Genomic DNA, 14,729 nt, shown 5'->3' with positions numbered 1-14,729 from the left:
GGCGGGGGGAGCATGTCCTCTGGAGGACACGGGGGGGCCTTCTGTGGGTTTCCTCGTCCTCAGAGCCTGAGGAATTTGGTGGGGGGGGGGGGGGTGGTGCTGGCATCTGCTTGGGGCCCGGCCCCTTGGGCTGAGTCTGCAGCGTTCAGGTGAGATGCGGTGACGCCGAGTGAGGCAGGCAGATCTGTGGGTCGGGGGCCCAGGTGACAAGGGCAGCAGACCCTGACCTGTGTCCCTGAATAGCAGCCTGGGCTCCCTAGTGATGCGGGAGGCAGGGGGGGAGACAAGAAGAGCCCACGGGGGGCCTCCCAACGGGGCTCAAGGTGCAGGGAGTCGTGGCCTCCTTCCACAGGTGGGAGTCCACTCCTCACTGGGGGTCCCCCTGCCCGATGACCCTGAGCCTTCATGCCCCCAGAGCCAGGACAGGACGAACAGGGTCCGAGGCAGTCACTCCAGGGCCATCCCACTTCGACGAGGGGCCTCTTTGGCCTAAGCAGCAAGGAACAGGTGGCCACTTCTGCAATCTGCTTTGGCTCCTTGGGGTGTAGTCTGTAGGCTTTGCTAACGCAGCTCAGCCCTCAATATTCAGAAATACTGAGGAAAACACGTGATAATAGGTGCTTGTCTGGAATAGGACAAAATTGTAGAGGGCATCCACCGACCTGCCCATCCGTCCATTCATCCACCTGTCCACCCATCTGTCCATTCATCTACCTGTCCATCCATCCATCCATCCATACACCTGGCCTCCCATCCGTCCATTCATCCACCTGGCCTCCCATCCGCCCGTTCACCCACCTGTCCATCCATCCTTCCACTCATCCACCTGGCCACCCACCCACCTGCCTGCCCACCCTGTCATCCATCCATGCACCCAACTGTGCCTTCATCCACCCCTTCTCCCACCTGTCCATTCATCTACCTGCCCACTGCGTCACCCGCCTGCCCACCCATCTGCCCATTCAACCGCCTGTCCACCCTACTGCACGCGTCAGAGCTCCAGTGGCAGTGAGGCACTGGGGTAAAACACTCAGCACCTCCTCACACCAGGCCCCTCTTGTGCCCATGTCATTAACATGAACTGGTCTAAATTCCCTGGCGGTGGGCTGTCCTGACCTCCTGTCACGGTCTGTAAACACACAGGCCTCCGCACGCGCCCTCCCCCTCCTGACCTCGAGACCCTTTCCTCTCGCTCGTCCAATTTCCTGGGGCTGTCTGATGTGCAGTGTCGTCCTCCGCCCAAAGCGTTCGTGATCTGTCCAGGTGCTTGGGCCACACAGTCCGAGTGCCGAGTCGGCCTTGCCTGCCAGCTGTGGGCCTCTGGTCCCGCCCCGGCCTGCCGAGCTCCCCCACCACAGGGCCTGGAGAAAGCTGCTGTCGCTTCTTTTTCAGCGTGGGCCTCACCTCCTCGGAGGAGCTGGTCACCCGCCCTTGGCTTCCGGAGTGCGCCTCTCCACCTCGGCGAGTTTCCTCGGCAGGGGAGCAGGCCCATCCCTGCGAGGGCAGCACCTGCCCCGCGGGCACCCACCACGGGCACCGTGCACACCCACTGTGCGCACAACAGACACCACGCACTGCGTGCGGCTCACAGCAGACAGGGAGAACACGGCTACACTATCAATTAAAACGCACTTTGCACGCCCAAAAGGCGGCAAAGCAACCTTGAAGTCCTACAGGGTCGGACAGCTTTCGCAAATGGAGTTGACGGGGCTTGGCAACTTGGGCCGGGGACCAAGCGCGGGGACGGTCGCTGCCCACCACCTCCCTGCGCAGCGACCCCCCCCCCCCCCCCCCCCCCCCCCCCCCCCCCGCCCATCTCTGCAGGGCTGGTTCGTAAACGTGAACCTGACTGGGACCGGGTGACCCTCGTGGGGCAGCTGCCTTGTGTCACCTGGCAGAGGGCTGGAGTCACAGACATCGCCCGTGCCACCGCCGTGCGCCAGCCGCCCACGGAGAGCTTCTGTTATTGCCACTGTCATGTCACTCAGCCCTGGTGGCAGAGATCGCTCCCCCTTCGCAGATGAAAACACACCCGAGCTTGGAGTCTAATTCGGACATAATGCACCTTCATTTCTCGGGACTCAGGTCGAACTCCGTCTGCTTAGTCAGAATCCAGCTAAGACCCCATGGCTTGGGGAAGTTTCTGTACTTTTTTATTTTCATTATTTTTATTTTTAAAATTTTTAGAGGGAGAGTGTGAGTGGAGGAGGGGCAGAGAGAGAGAGAGAGAGAGAGAGAGAGGGAGACAGAGAATCCGAAGCAGGCTCCGTGCTGTCCGTGCAGAACCCGATTCAGGGCTTGATGCCACGAATCGTGAGAGACCATGACCTGAGCTGAAACCCAGAGTCGGATGCTCAGCCGACTGAGGCACCCAGGGGTCCCTCTGGATCTTTAAATCACTCTGCAGAACCATTCCCAGCGCTTCCTGGTTCCTCAGGTTTCTGGTCGCTCACAACTCATTATGTCGGAACTAAGCAATTCCCAGGCGGACCCCCCCATTTGCTCTGGGACATCCTGCGTGTCCCACAGGCCGTCGGCTGTGGACGGGCTGAGATTTCTGTGATGCCCCCAGTTCCGGGTGTGCTCCCGTCCCCACCACAGGCTGCGTGCGCGGAGGCCCCAGGACCTGAGCCCACAGCGCGCGCGGGGCGGCTCCGCGGCCGGAAATGGCGACGTCGGGCCAGCAGCGGGGGCCCCAGCGCTTGGCCCCCCGCGGAAGCAGCTTCCTGCCCGCGCTCCTTCCTCGCAGCTGCTGCCTTTCTGCTTTGGGAGGACGCCGCAGGGGCGCCCGGGCGGTGGGTGGTGCCCGAGGACACGGCGTGCGGCTCCACCGGTGGCTGATGACCCCGTGGTGACTGGGGGACGGGCCACGTGCTGGGGGAGGCCGAGCTGAAGGGTGAGAACAGACCGGAACCACCTGGCGCGGGAGGCACCCGGCCTCAGGACACAGGGAGGAGCTGCCCTTCCAGCCAGGAGCCCACCGCTCGGGACCCCCCAGTACGCTCCTGGTGACGGGCGGGGGGTGTCACCAGTGACACCCAGGGCGCTCCACAGAGTGGCGGGGGCCGCCTCCGCGCCTGGAAAAACGCCCCGTGGGACGAACACAGCTGCGTGGGCGCACGAAACCCCAAGGGCAGCCGGAAACACTCGGGCTGGTTCTAGCCGGGCGCTGTCGGGTGCGCGTGCGCGCTTACGACCCCAGCGCCGGGACCAGCAGGGTCGGGGCGGGCGAGGCAGCGCTGTGAGCGCACAGGACCGCCGGGGTCCACTTCCAGACCCGGCGCGGGGGTTTCCCCGTTAGAAGCGGGTTCACCCAGCGGCGACGCCCTCGACCGCACATCGCTGGTGGCGGCCACGGACTTAGTGCAGAGACGCGGCCCCTCTTCCGGCTTGGCTGCAGCGCGTGTGGAGACGCGGCCCTCCACGTTGGGAACTCGAGTCCCCGCGGGGAAGTGTGACCGGCGGGAGGCATCGGCAGCAAACACAGACACCAGCGTTTGGCGTCTAGACTTTATTCTGGTTAAGTGAAGGGGCTTCCTCTACCGTGACATCGGAGAAAGAATGTGAATGTTAGGAAACGGCCAAATGCTAAATAAACTTTCACTTTAATTCTCAGAACACGAGAGTCAGACGAATGCTTTACGGCAACAGTGGGAGAAGTAGGGCCTCTTTTCGAAGGAAACGCGAGTGGTTTGACACGGAAACGCAGTCGTGAGCAGCGGTGAGCGCGACTCGCCACGCGGGCCGGGAGCGTCCAGGCGGCGGGGGCCCCGGGCCCTCGGGCTCGTCCCTTCCCGACCTCCCCGCAGCCCCGCACGGCCCCCGCACTGCCGCCGTGGCCGGCCTAGGACGCGAGCTTGGTGTAGCTGGGGGGAGACAGCTTCCGCTTCAAGTACTTGAGGACGTACAGCGGCAGACAGCTGACCATGGTGATGGCCGACACTTTCCACACGAAGGTCACGGTCGTGATGAAGGCAACATCTGTAGGGAAGAGGCAGGAACAGATTGAAGAGGCGGCCCGAAGCCGCAGACCCGCGGCCGTGGCGCGTCCCCGCAGACGCCAGAGACGGGCCTGCGCACCTGGCGTGACGGGCTCTTTCAGCAGAAGAAACGGAAACCAGATTTTAGAGACCCAGTACGACGTCCCCAAATGCCCTCCGGCGGGTGGAGGCTCGGCACGGTCTGTCGTACCCGGTCTGGGAGGTGACCCCCCGCACGCGATCTCTGTGTTGGCGGGTGGGGCCGTCAGCCCGGGGGGCCCGCAGGCTCGCCTTCCCACCTGGATGCGTCCTGGGAGGAGGCGCGTGCAGGAACCCACACTCAGTGTTCCTTCTCGCCCTGGCAGGACTCACGGATTCCACACACGTCGATGGCAGGGCCGAGCCCGCAGACGGCTGGATATGGTCTGGATTCAACCATGCTTTGAAAAACCCTGCCAGTGTTTTCCAGGGCCTCAACCACTGAAGACAGAAAAGCAAAACCAGCCACAGGGAGGGATGCACGGCGCCCTGACGGACGCGATTCTCAGCAGCAGACGCAGAGGCCTGGGCACCCGCCCTCACCCAGCAGAGGTGGGGGAACCTCAGCGAGGAACAGCCCAACGCCAGCCTGTGGCACAAGGAGAGTCAGCGAGAAACCGAGGGAGACTGGTCATCACTTCCGGTCTCCAGCTCTTCTGCTAAATCTGTGTCCTTGTGAAAGAAGCAAGAACATCAGCTAAGAAAGCTCCGGAGACACTCTGCCTGCACCTGTCTGAAAACAGGCCAGGAACAGGGATGACAGAGCAGAGGCGAAGGGGGTACCAGGACCTCGCAAGCTGTCAGCGGTAAACGTGACCATGGGAAATGCATCTGTAATTGTGGTTTCAGTGCTTTCGTGTTCCTGCCTGTCGTGTCGGCACACAGTGTTGCTTTTTTGTAAAGTTGACTTATTTATTTAGATAAAGCGTGAGCAGGGGAGAGAGGCAGAGAGGGAGGGAGGGAGGGAGGGGGAGAGAGAGAGAGGGAGAGAGGGAGGGAGGGAGGGAGGGAGGGAGAGAGAGAAAGAGAGAGAGAGTCAGAGAGAGAGAGAGAGTTGCAAGCAGGCTCCACGGCCAGTGAGGAGCCCGATGCGGGGCTCCAACCCACGGCCTGGGATCATGACCTGAACTGAAATCAGGAGTCAGAAGGCCAACCGGCTGAGCCACTAGGAGCCCCGTAAGATGTTTTAAACCATAACTGAAAGGCAATAACTGACTCATGGCAACTTACTCTTTTTTTAATTGTTTATTTTCTAATTTTGAGGGGGCGAGCCAGTGCGGACAGGGCAGGGGCAGAGAGAGAGGGACAGAGAGAATCCCCAGCAGGCGCCGCACTGTCAGGGCGGTGGGGCTGGATCCCATGAACTGTGAGATCACGGTCTGAGTCGAAATCAAGGGTCGGACGATCGACTGACCGAGCCCCCACGCGCCCCAACTTACTGCAACTTTAAGGCGCATCCCCCAACATTCCCTATAGGATCCAGACCTCAAGGTTCCGGGGGATTTAGTCTCAAAGGCAAAACCCGCTGTGTGTGGCGCTTCCCCAGGTGCCGTGTGCACCTGCCTACTGGAAGGTCCTGCACCTGACACGAAGGTCGCTGGTGACTGGTCCTGACACGAAGGACAGACGTGCTTCCGGGAGGGGCTGCTGTGCGCGACCATCAGTCCTCACCCCAGACGACTGTGTCTGTGTGGCACTCTTCCACAGCAGTTTGAGGCTCTTCTCTTTCTCTCCTGGTGGAGACAACTTTGCCCCAAAGACTCATGGTGTGGCCTGGAACGCTGCTTACTCACAGAAAAAACGTCGCCGTTTTGATTTTCAGGGACCAAGGCTTCTGCCTCAAGACGAATTTTCTGACACACGTCGACATACTCACAGGCGATGCTCTGACCCGACGGCTGATCAGGGAGGGCCCGCCAGCATCTGAAGGGGGGCAAGTCACGTAGACTCCAGGGCCGTCCTCCCGCCCTCATCCCCAGGGCCACGCGGCACTCTACCTTCTCACCTCCTCCCGCCTGCCCCAACCCCACACGCGCCAACGGCAAGACGCTGGCTCTCGGAGGCACTCACCCGAGTGACTCCCACGCCCCGTGCCCCTCACCGTGAAGCTCCCTCCCGCGGAGTCCTGCACCTGCCCAGGCAGCAAGTTGCCCCGATGCCCCACGAAGCCACAGGAGTGGTGCGCCCACGGCACGTGGCCTCATCACGCGCCCCGGGTGTCAGGCGCTGGCTGGAGTCGCGCAGGCCAGCCTGGACCCGGGCCCGGCAGTGCCCTCGACGCCTCGGTGCTGCCCTAGAGCACAGCCCTTGCCAGGACCGTGACCTGCCCCCAAAGAGGCCACTCAACATGGAGACCTTCTGGAAGCCCCCGGCTCTTCTGCAGACAGGCTGGGCCCGGGAATCAGCCTCCGTCGGCCGGCGGCCTTGGACAGTGCTCCCAGAAGTGGCTTTCACGGAGCGCGCGTGTCCATCCGCTCCGTCCCCTCCTCTCCCCGTGGCCAGGCCGGAGCCGCTCTCCCGCTCAGCCGTGCACGCTGCCCTCAGAACCTGGGGCAGCGACTCATACTCCCCGGACGCCTCTGCAGGGCCCGCTCACGCTCCTGACCGCCCGCAGAGGCTGCTCTGGCCTCTCCCTCGGAGCCGTGGGGACTTCCCATCCTCGGGGGCGTCTGGAGCTTCCGAGGAAGATGGGTCCGGGTGTGCATCCCGTCTTGTCCCCCGCAGACACAGGGACTTCGGATCTGGCTTTTTCTTGTGCTGTTTCCGAACTCATTCCCATGCTGTGTGTTCTCTTCCTGGGAATCCCGGTGGTCGAGGGCAGGGACCTGTGCTCCTCCTGGTTTGCACCCCACGAACTCTCTCTCCGCCTCTTTGCTCACCTTCGGGGAGGGCCCCTTGGTCGTTATCTCCCACTCCTGCGACGTCTCTGTTATCACGCTACTCCCCCCGCCCTGCTCTGGGCCACCGGACACAGCTCCTCTCATTCTGAGGTTTGTGCCCCGCTCCGGGGCTGCGGCTGTCTGTCTGCCAGGGCTCCTCCCCAGCTGTCTGCTCTCCGCTCACCGGAGCCACGATGCGCTGCTGGAAACCTCTGTGGGGTGTGTCAGGCGCCCGTCGGGCTGGGTGTCCAGCCGCGTGGGGCAGGTGACAGAACTGAATCCTCAGTGAGTGAACTTAAAGGAAGGGCTGGCCTGCACAGACCACAGTCACACGAGGGGCTGTCTGGAGGCCGTTCGGGTTTACTGTTGCTGGGAGGCCAGCCACAGGCTGATGTCACAAGGCCCTGAGGCGACAACCCCAGTTCTGTTGCTCTGGGGGGGGGGGGGGGGGAGGTGCTGGGAAGTCCTCTGCACTGGTCACACGAGAGTGCGACTGAGTGGCTTGGCACAGCGACGGCGGGTACGAACAGGCAGCGTCTTTTGCTGTGGTTATTGGCGCTGACGAAACCACCAGGGACACGACGCAGTGTTCCCTCTTCTCAAAGTCCCCTGGGAAGTTCCACGTCGGATCGGGAAAGCAGTCACTGAGCTGAGCTTCTGACGTGCAGTGTGGACCCAAGGACCGTTTCCACCCTGCGGGGGCCGGGGCTCAGGGTGGGGGAGGCCCGAGCACCTGACGGTGATGCCCGAGGACAACATCACCTCTGGGCTCATCTGACCATATCCTGTCTTCTCACTGCCCTAGTTCTAAAACCCCTGCAGTCCCAAGGCCACATCAGTCCCTTCCAGGACGGCGCCCGACGGAACTGGCCACTGGGCGTCCACCTCTGGCTGGAAAGGCCCGAGACTGGCAACAGGGAGGGAGGAGCTGCTGTGTGGTGAGGACAATGTGACGAAGGGACCGCGTGGGGCTTCTCCGGGCAGGAGTCCCTCCCGAGGGAAGCGCTTCGAGGCAGTCGGGCGGGTCCCGGGCAGGTGGCATCAGGGGGCAGGTGAGGGCGACTCCGGCCCACTCTCCCTCCAATCTGTACGCCAGGGTGACCAGGACCAGCCTGGTGGCAACCAGAGCCACAGTCTGAGTGTGGACCAGCAGCCACGTGTGGGGCAGGTTCTGTGAGGCCACCCTGTCAAGGTCGCTAGGCCAGGGTCAGCGGGGTGGGGGTGAGCGTGCCCAGTGACCCCATTACAGTGCCCCCGGCGCTTCGTGCCGCCGCCGTGGGGCCCTGTGGCCTCCGTGTCGGGGGCAAGCCCGCCCGTCCCCTGGGAAGAGGGACAAACCGTGGAGACTTGTGGGAATGGTCATCTTCAGTGTCTTTTAAGAAGCCAGCGTGCTGACGATCTGAATTTTTCAAATTATGACAAGGACTTTAATCTTTCCACGAAAACAAGCTTTTTGTGTCGTGAAGTGTTCTGACGTGGGTTTTACTGTGATGTGTGGTTTAAGACGACGTGGTAAGAAGCAACAATAAAAAATGTTCAGAAACACTTTGAACAAACCAGATTTCCAAGGCAACTTACCAAAATACTCATTCAGAAAAGCCAGCGAGGCCACGTAGCAGCCCAGGCTGAGGACCTCGGCCACCGCCATCAGCCAGTGCCACGTCCTGATGGTCAGGGCCACCATCAGGAGCTCCGTGAGGATGAGCGCCGTGAAGGAGATGGCCAGCACGTGCACAAACTCGGACTCGAACAGGAGCAGGGCCCCGTACATGAGGATGCCACCTGGAACACACAAGCGGGGGACACGCGGCTCCGATCGGGCTGCAAAACGAGCGTCGCGCAAGCAGCACCTGACCCGAGTCACACCTAAAAGACGGGACTGCGTGCACCCCACACGTCGCGGTGACTGACGGTCACGGATGAAACAAGACGTGGCCCCACGCAGCGGCGCGGGAACCGTTTGCAACCTGGAGGAAAGGCCGCGTCGCCCCTCCCACCGGCAGGTCTGCTCTCGAGGGAACGCACGCGGGGTGACCTGACCGTCTGCGACCTCCCCTTCGTCGGGAGCACCCGGCCCAGGCGGCTGCCGGCTCCTGTCCACCCAAGTGAGGTTTCTCGCCCTTGAAGGGAAGCCACTGCGTGGGGCACACAATGTGTAGGCGCGTGTGGACATGTTCCCGGATTAACAGTTCATTAAAAACAGGTCAGTTTTTAGGTGACGCACGCCAGTCAAAACATCAGGCCACACTGCAGCGTGCAGGGGTCCGGGGCTGCTGATGGAACTGTGACCTTCTGGAATTGAACCGCGGGGTGAGAACAGCATTGCTAGAGGACACGCCGCGTCCGTCCGGAGAGGCAGGCCCGTCTTACCTTGGTAAATGCTGATCAAAACCCAGACGAGGAAGGTCTTAAAAGACAAGGATCTCCCCTAGGGGTAAACAGTGGAATATCTTAGTTAGCAGAGCGGAACACACGTGACACACAGCTTTTCAAACAGCCAGGAATGAGCACAAATGCTACAAGGCCCCCGAGGCCCAACCCCCCGCCCCCCACAACCTGCCTGCGCCCCCCGTGTGCACCTGCGGCACACAGCCAAGTCTCGTTTGACCTCTGGTGACCCGCAGCCACACGCTCGGAGTGGATGTGCGTAAGCAAACGCTTAAACGCACTAGCAGATGAAGACTTTCTTTGTTGTAAAAACAACTTCATTTACGCCCTTACTTCTTCCCAACAAACATCTCCATGTTTATTTTTTAGTTTCTCCAGATAAAAACGGACGGTCTATCTCTGCTCAAGTTGGAGCTTATGAACCCTGAGATCCTTTCTGGAAACGAGTCCAAGAGCGACAGACAGAGTGGCTTTCGTACAGCCACCTTCCCTCTCGCAACTTAGACCGGGCCGTTCGGGATGCGTCCAGGAGGGTGGAGCACGGCCTGCGGCCTTGCCTGACTTCCATCCCGAAGACATCTACACCCAAGACGGAAGACTCGGCCACTAACCAACCGCACTGACCTGCTGGCGCTAAGGGCTGCTCCAAGGCAATGCTCCTTAGACAAGGCCGTGATAACGACAGACACTCGGACAGAGCCCCTCGGGGCCACCACCAGATAGATGCGTGTGCTCACAGACCACTGCGTTCCTTCCACACCGCTGCTTCAACGTTCTCATCCATGCAGCGTCGTGGTAAGACGGGCAGACATCGTCCCCATTTACAGATGCAGAGACACAGAGAGCCTGGGGCTTTCCATAAGTCCACGTTGCAGGGTAGCTGTGCTCATGTGTACATCTGACCCTTGACATGGGTTTGAACTGTGAGGGTTCTTCTCTAAATAAATATGGTAGTGAAAATGTATTTTCTTGTCCTTATGATTTTTTTTAAGTTTATTTTCAGAGGAAGAGAGAGAGAGAGAGAGAGAGAATCCAAGCTGTCAGCACAGAGCCCCATGCGGGGCTCAAACCCACAAACAGATGATGATCTGAGCCAAAACCAAGAGTCAGATGCTCAATCAACTTAACCACCCAGGTGTCCCTCCTTGTAATTTTCTTAACGTTTTTTTCTCCAGCCTACTTTATTGTGATGTGCGTGACGTATATAACACATGATATTCAAAGCCCACGTTAATCAAAGGTTTACGTGACGAGTGAGGATTCTGGTCAACGGCAGGCTGTTGGCAGTTACGTGTTGGGCAGTCGAAAGTGATCTGCAGATTTCTGACTGTACAGAGTGTCCGTGCCCCTGACCCCCCAAGGTTCAAGAGTCAACTGCAAATGACCAGAGTCCGAAGCTGTGTCTGTGACCAGGGTCCCCCTGCCCGGGGAGATGGGTGGTCTCCGAGTCAAAGTGCCGTCAGATGCCAGCAAAGGAATATGGGAGATGGAGGGGGGCGTTTCCATGATGACCTCCAGAGCAGTCTGCATCCGAGCCGTGATCACCTAGAGTCAGGTGACAACTTCACAGAAGAGACGCATGCCGTGAGACACGTGTGGCCACTCCAGCACCTTCCTGAGTTACACGCCAAACCCGAGTCCTTAGCATACGTACGTGTGAAAAGTAAGGTTCAGATACAACAGGTGTTGTTGTTTTTTTTAAATTTTTTTTTCAACGTTTATTTATTTTTGGGACAGAGAGAGACAGAGCATGAATGGGGGAGGGGCAGAGAGAGAGGGAGACACAGAATCGGAAACAGGCTCCAGGCTCCGAGCCATCAGCCCAGAGCCCGACGCGGGGCTCGAACTCACGGACCGCGAGATCGTGACCTGGCTGAAGCCGGACGCTTAACTCACTGCGCCACCCAGGCGCCCCACAACAGGTGTTTTTGAAAGGCAATGCTGATTTAAAAAAGGCAGAGAACGTTAACCTGTGTCACACAGGTCCTTTCAGTGCCGATTTCCCAAGCACACCTCTCCGACTGGACGCCAACAGGTGTTTGATCCTCAACAAAATGCACATGTCATTAAGCACATGGCCGATTTTATCTGAGTATTTTAAAAGAGAACTTAAATTTTTTGATGTAAAACTAAGAGATTTAGTCTGTAGCCAGATTTGCTGACATCTGTTCAACATTATGTATGTGACACGATGATCAGCTTACATAGTGAAAGACACAAAGGGGTATCTGTGCTGTTTCTTGTATTGGAAGCGACGAAGTCATCACACGGTGTCTGTCAAAGAGAACGTATCAGTGTGCGTGGAGCTCCTGTATCCAAGCAGGCTGTAGGTTCCTGAGGCAAAACGCTACAAGATGGGCATAAGAACTGTCGACACAATAAACTGGAGACAAAACCTGAAAAATACGCATAAACCACTAGCTTCTGGATGTGATGCTTGTTAATGGCTCTGAAAGACGAAAGCAAGAGTCTCGCCGTACTCGGGGGTACAAGTGTGCCGTGCACGAACACAATTCCATTCCACTCGTCCAGCGGCTCTCGTGGGCCCACACACGCCTTCCCTTCGGTTCTGGGAGAGGAAGAACGTGTCTGTCACTGACTGGTGGAGCTCTACACACCCCTGCCTCACACACGCACGGGATATTCCTTCAGCAGGAGCTCTGTCCGGGCAAACAGGCAGACACTGCTCAGGACCGGCCGCCCCGGGTTTGAGTCCTGCCTGGGACGCCCCAGGGCACATAGCTAACCTCGGGGTGAGTGGTTTCCTCCAAGTGAATACAGATGATCATGGCACATACTCATGCGGATAGAAGACAGCAAGCATAAAGCCAGAACTACTGAGTATTGAATAAATGCTTGTTACTATATTTAAATATTTAAGCATGAAATCTTAAAGACCCGAAAGTACTTTTCTATTAGACACCAACCCAAACTGTAAAAAATAACATCAAGCAAATTTTGGGAAAGGTTAATCCACCTGAAGGTCATGTGGTTTGAGACCGAGGGATGACAAGGGGCCACACCGTATCAGCTCAGCTGCCCCCAGCTGCCTCTCTCAGCCTCCCTACCTGGACCCTGGGCAGCCACCCCCCTGTCCTCTGTCCCCATCACTCTGCACTTCCCAGGCTGGCAGGCGAATGGGATCTTACGGACTTTTGAGCCTGACTTCTTTTGTGTAGCAAAACGCATTCAAGACTCATCCGTGTTGCTGGATTGATGGTTTTTCTTCTCACTGCTGAACACTATCCCAGTGTGTGTCTGCAGTTTTGGGCAATTATGGCAAAGCTCCCGTAATCATTTATCTACAGGATTCCGTGTGAACACGAGTCTTCATCTCTCTCTGGTGAAGGCCCAGGAGTAGGACTGCTGCCTCCCGTGCTCAGCGCGTGTCTAACTTCACAAGAGACTCCAAGCCACGCTCCGTCTGGGCGGCTGTGCTATCCTGTGTTCCGTCAGCCGTGGGAGAGCCCGCGCTGCAGCCGACGCCCTGGACCTGCCTGCCCGGGGGGTCGTCGCCGGCCCCCCAGCCAACAGCGGTGGTGGGAGTTTCACGGTGGTGGGTGGCTCACTTGCCACCTGCATGTCGTGACCTTGGGTGTCACGTCAGTTCGTCTTTTGCCCGTTTAAAAAATTGGGTGGTCTTCTTTTTGAGTTTTGAGGGCTCTTTATATTTATCCAAAATAAAACCTTGGGTGGCGAGGAACTTGTCCTGCTAGTGCCCCGCAAGACGATCAAACATTTCTAACAAATTTTAACTTGATACATGAGCGATGTCTTGCTGTGAGTAGAGCAAGATGCAGAACGCCACATGATCACAACTGAGCCAAGGGTTCCTCTCTCTCTCTCTCTCCCCCTCTCTCTCTCTCTCTGCGGATTGTGGGTGATCGTCTCATATGCTTGGATGCTGGGTCTCAGGCCTCGGTGTTTGGCAGAAATCTGTGAGTTTTCAGGACGTTGGAAGGTGCCCACAACTGGCACTCGTGTGCCAAGCACCTATGGACAGTCCTTTGCTTCCTTCTAGGTCAGGCTGCCTGCAGATATAGACCCTCTCCTCTGCTGCCTTACTGCCAGTTACATTACATACAGTCTATGACGAGAGTTTATTAATACTGCACCGTAGTCATGATCCGGGCGAGCGTATACAATGGCCCCCACGCAGAGAAAGATTCCATCGAGTCAACAGATAGCAGTGATTCCACTAGTGGTAGTGAAAGTCGTCCTACACAGTAACCCTCCTCCCTCCTGTCTCCCTCACACCAGACACAAAGGTTTTCAAAGTAAGTGCAGGTTAATTTATTTTTCTATTTTGTATTTTCCTTATTATCTTATATCACAGTATTATAATAATTTTTTATATGAATCTTCGGGTTGTGGAATGAATCATCTGACTTTCCATTATTTCTCATGGGGAGATTCGCTTTGATACACAAGTGCTTTGGATTACAAGCATGTTTCCGAAACGAATTATGCTGAGACCAAGGTTTTCCTGTATTTTGGATACAAGTCCTCTGTCTTGCATGATTTGCAAGTATTTTCCCCCAGTCTGTAGCTGGCCCTTTGATTTTGTTAACAGTGTCATTCACAGAACTAAAGTTCTCAATTATGATAAAGTCCAACTTGCCAAGTGTTTCCTTTCTGAATCATGCATCTGGCCCCATATCTAAGAACTATGCCTACCCCAAGGTCATGCACGTGGTTCTTCCCCATTTTCTTCCGGAAGGCTAACAGTATTACATTTAAATCTAGGACTCATTTTGAGTGCGTTTCCCCCAAAATGTGAGGAGTGGGTGGAGGCTCCATTTCTGCCAGTGGTTCCGACAACATCAGTTGACAAGACGACCCCTCTCCTTTGGATTTCCCTTCACGCTTGTCAAAGATCAGCTGTGACACGGTGGCTCTCTCTCCGGGCTGTCGACCCCACTGGCCCACATGTCCATCGTCTGCTGATTATCTGGTGCATTGGTTACTACCGAATAGAAAGTCTTGAAATCGGGTACAGTTGAGTCTTCCAACCTTGTTCCCCTTTGTAAAAACGTTTTTAATAATCCTAGTTCCCCTGCCTTTCCATGTAAATTTTGGAATCAGCTTGTCAGCTTTTGGCCACGCTGCCTTCCAGTCACAAATGTTCTTTTGCACTTCTACTTATTAATTTTTAAATTTGAGATGGGGAGCAGAAGGGCAGAAGGAGAGAGGATCCCAAGCAGGCTCTGTGCTGTCAGCACAGCCTGGGATCATGACCTGAGCTGAAATCAACAAGTCAGATGCTCAATTGGCTGAGCCCCCCAGGCACCCCTCTTTTGGACCTTTAAAGACCCCTCTCACACCCTACAGCCTCCAGCATCCACACCCCACACACGTTTCGTCATTAAGCCAACTTTACTTTATGTCACTGCAAACGCAGTTTAAAAACTCTTCTCAGATTTCAACTGTTTATTGCTAATAT

General features: G+C 57.4%; 1 protein-coding gene and 1 long non-coding RNA gene across 6 annotated transcripts in view; one reads left to right on the top strand and one right to left on the bottom strand.

The window, feature by feature from the left end:
• Positions 1 to 3,496: 3,496 nt before the first annotated feature.
• ATP9B (ATPase phospholipid transporting 9B (putative)) overlaps positions 3,497 to 14,729 on the bottom strand; it is a 248,910-nt gene continuing 237,677 nt past the window's right edge. For 4 of the 5 annotated variants that reach the window (XM_047828023.1, XM_047828022.1, XM_047828019.1 and 1 more), the window contains 3 exons: positions 9,269 to 9,326; positions 8,477 to 8,680; positions 3,587 to 3,981 (listed from right to left, as the gene is read on the bottom strand). In XM_047828023.1, the coding sequence (XP_047683979.1) occupies positions 3,845 to 3,981; positions 8,477 to 8,680; positions 9,269 to 9,326 (399 nt within the window). In that variant the 3' untranslated portion in view covers positions 3,587 to 3,844. Of the gene's footprint in view, positions 3,982 to 8,476; positions 8,681 to 9,268; positions 9,327 to 14,729 lie in introns of all 5 variants that reach the window. The other variant, XM_047828024.1, reaches the window with a different exon arrangement.
• LOC125149206 (uncharacterized) lies at positions 7,355 to 9,740 on the top strand. The gene is made up of 3 exons (XR_007145837.1): positions 7,355 to 7,418; positions 7,704 to 7,836; positions 9,656 to 9,740. It is a non-coding gene; the product is annotated as an uncharacterized LOC125149206 (long non-coding RNA).

The sequence above is a fragment of the Prionailurus viverrinus genome, chromosome D3, assembly GCF_022837055.1.
Source record: "Prionailurus viverrinus isolate Anna chromosome D3, UM_Priviv_1.0, whole genome shotgun sequence".
Classification (NCBI taxonomy): Eukaryota; Metazoa; Chordata; class Mammalia; order Carnivora; family Felidae; genus Prionailurus; species Prionailurus viverrinus.
Note: the sequence above shows the minus strand (reverse complement) of the source record. Positions and strands in the feature narration are given on the sequence as shown.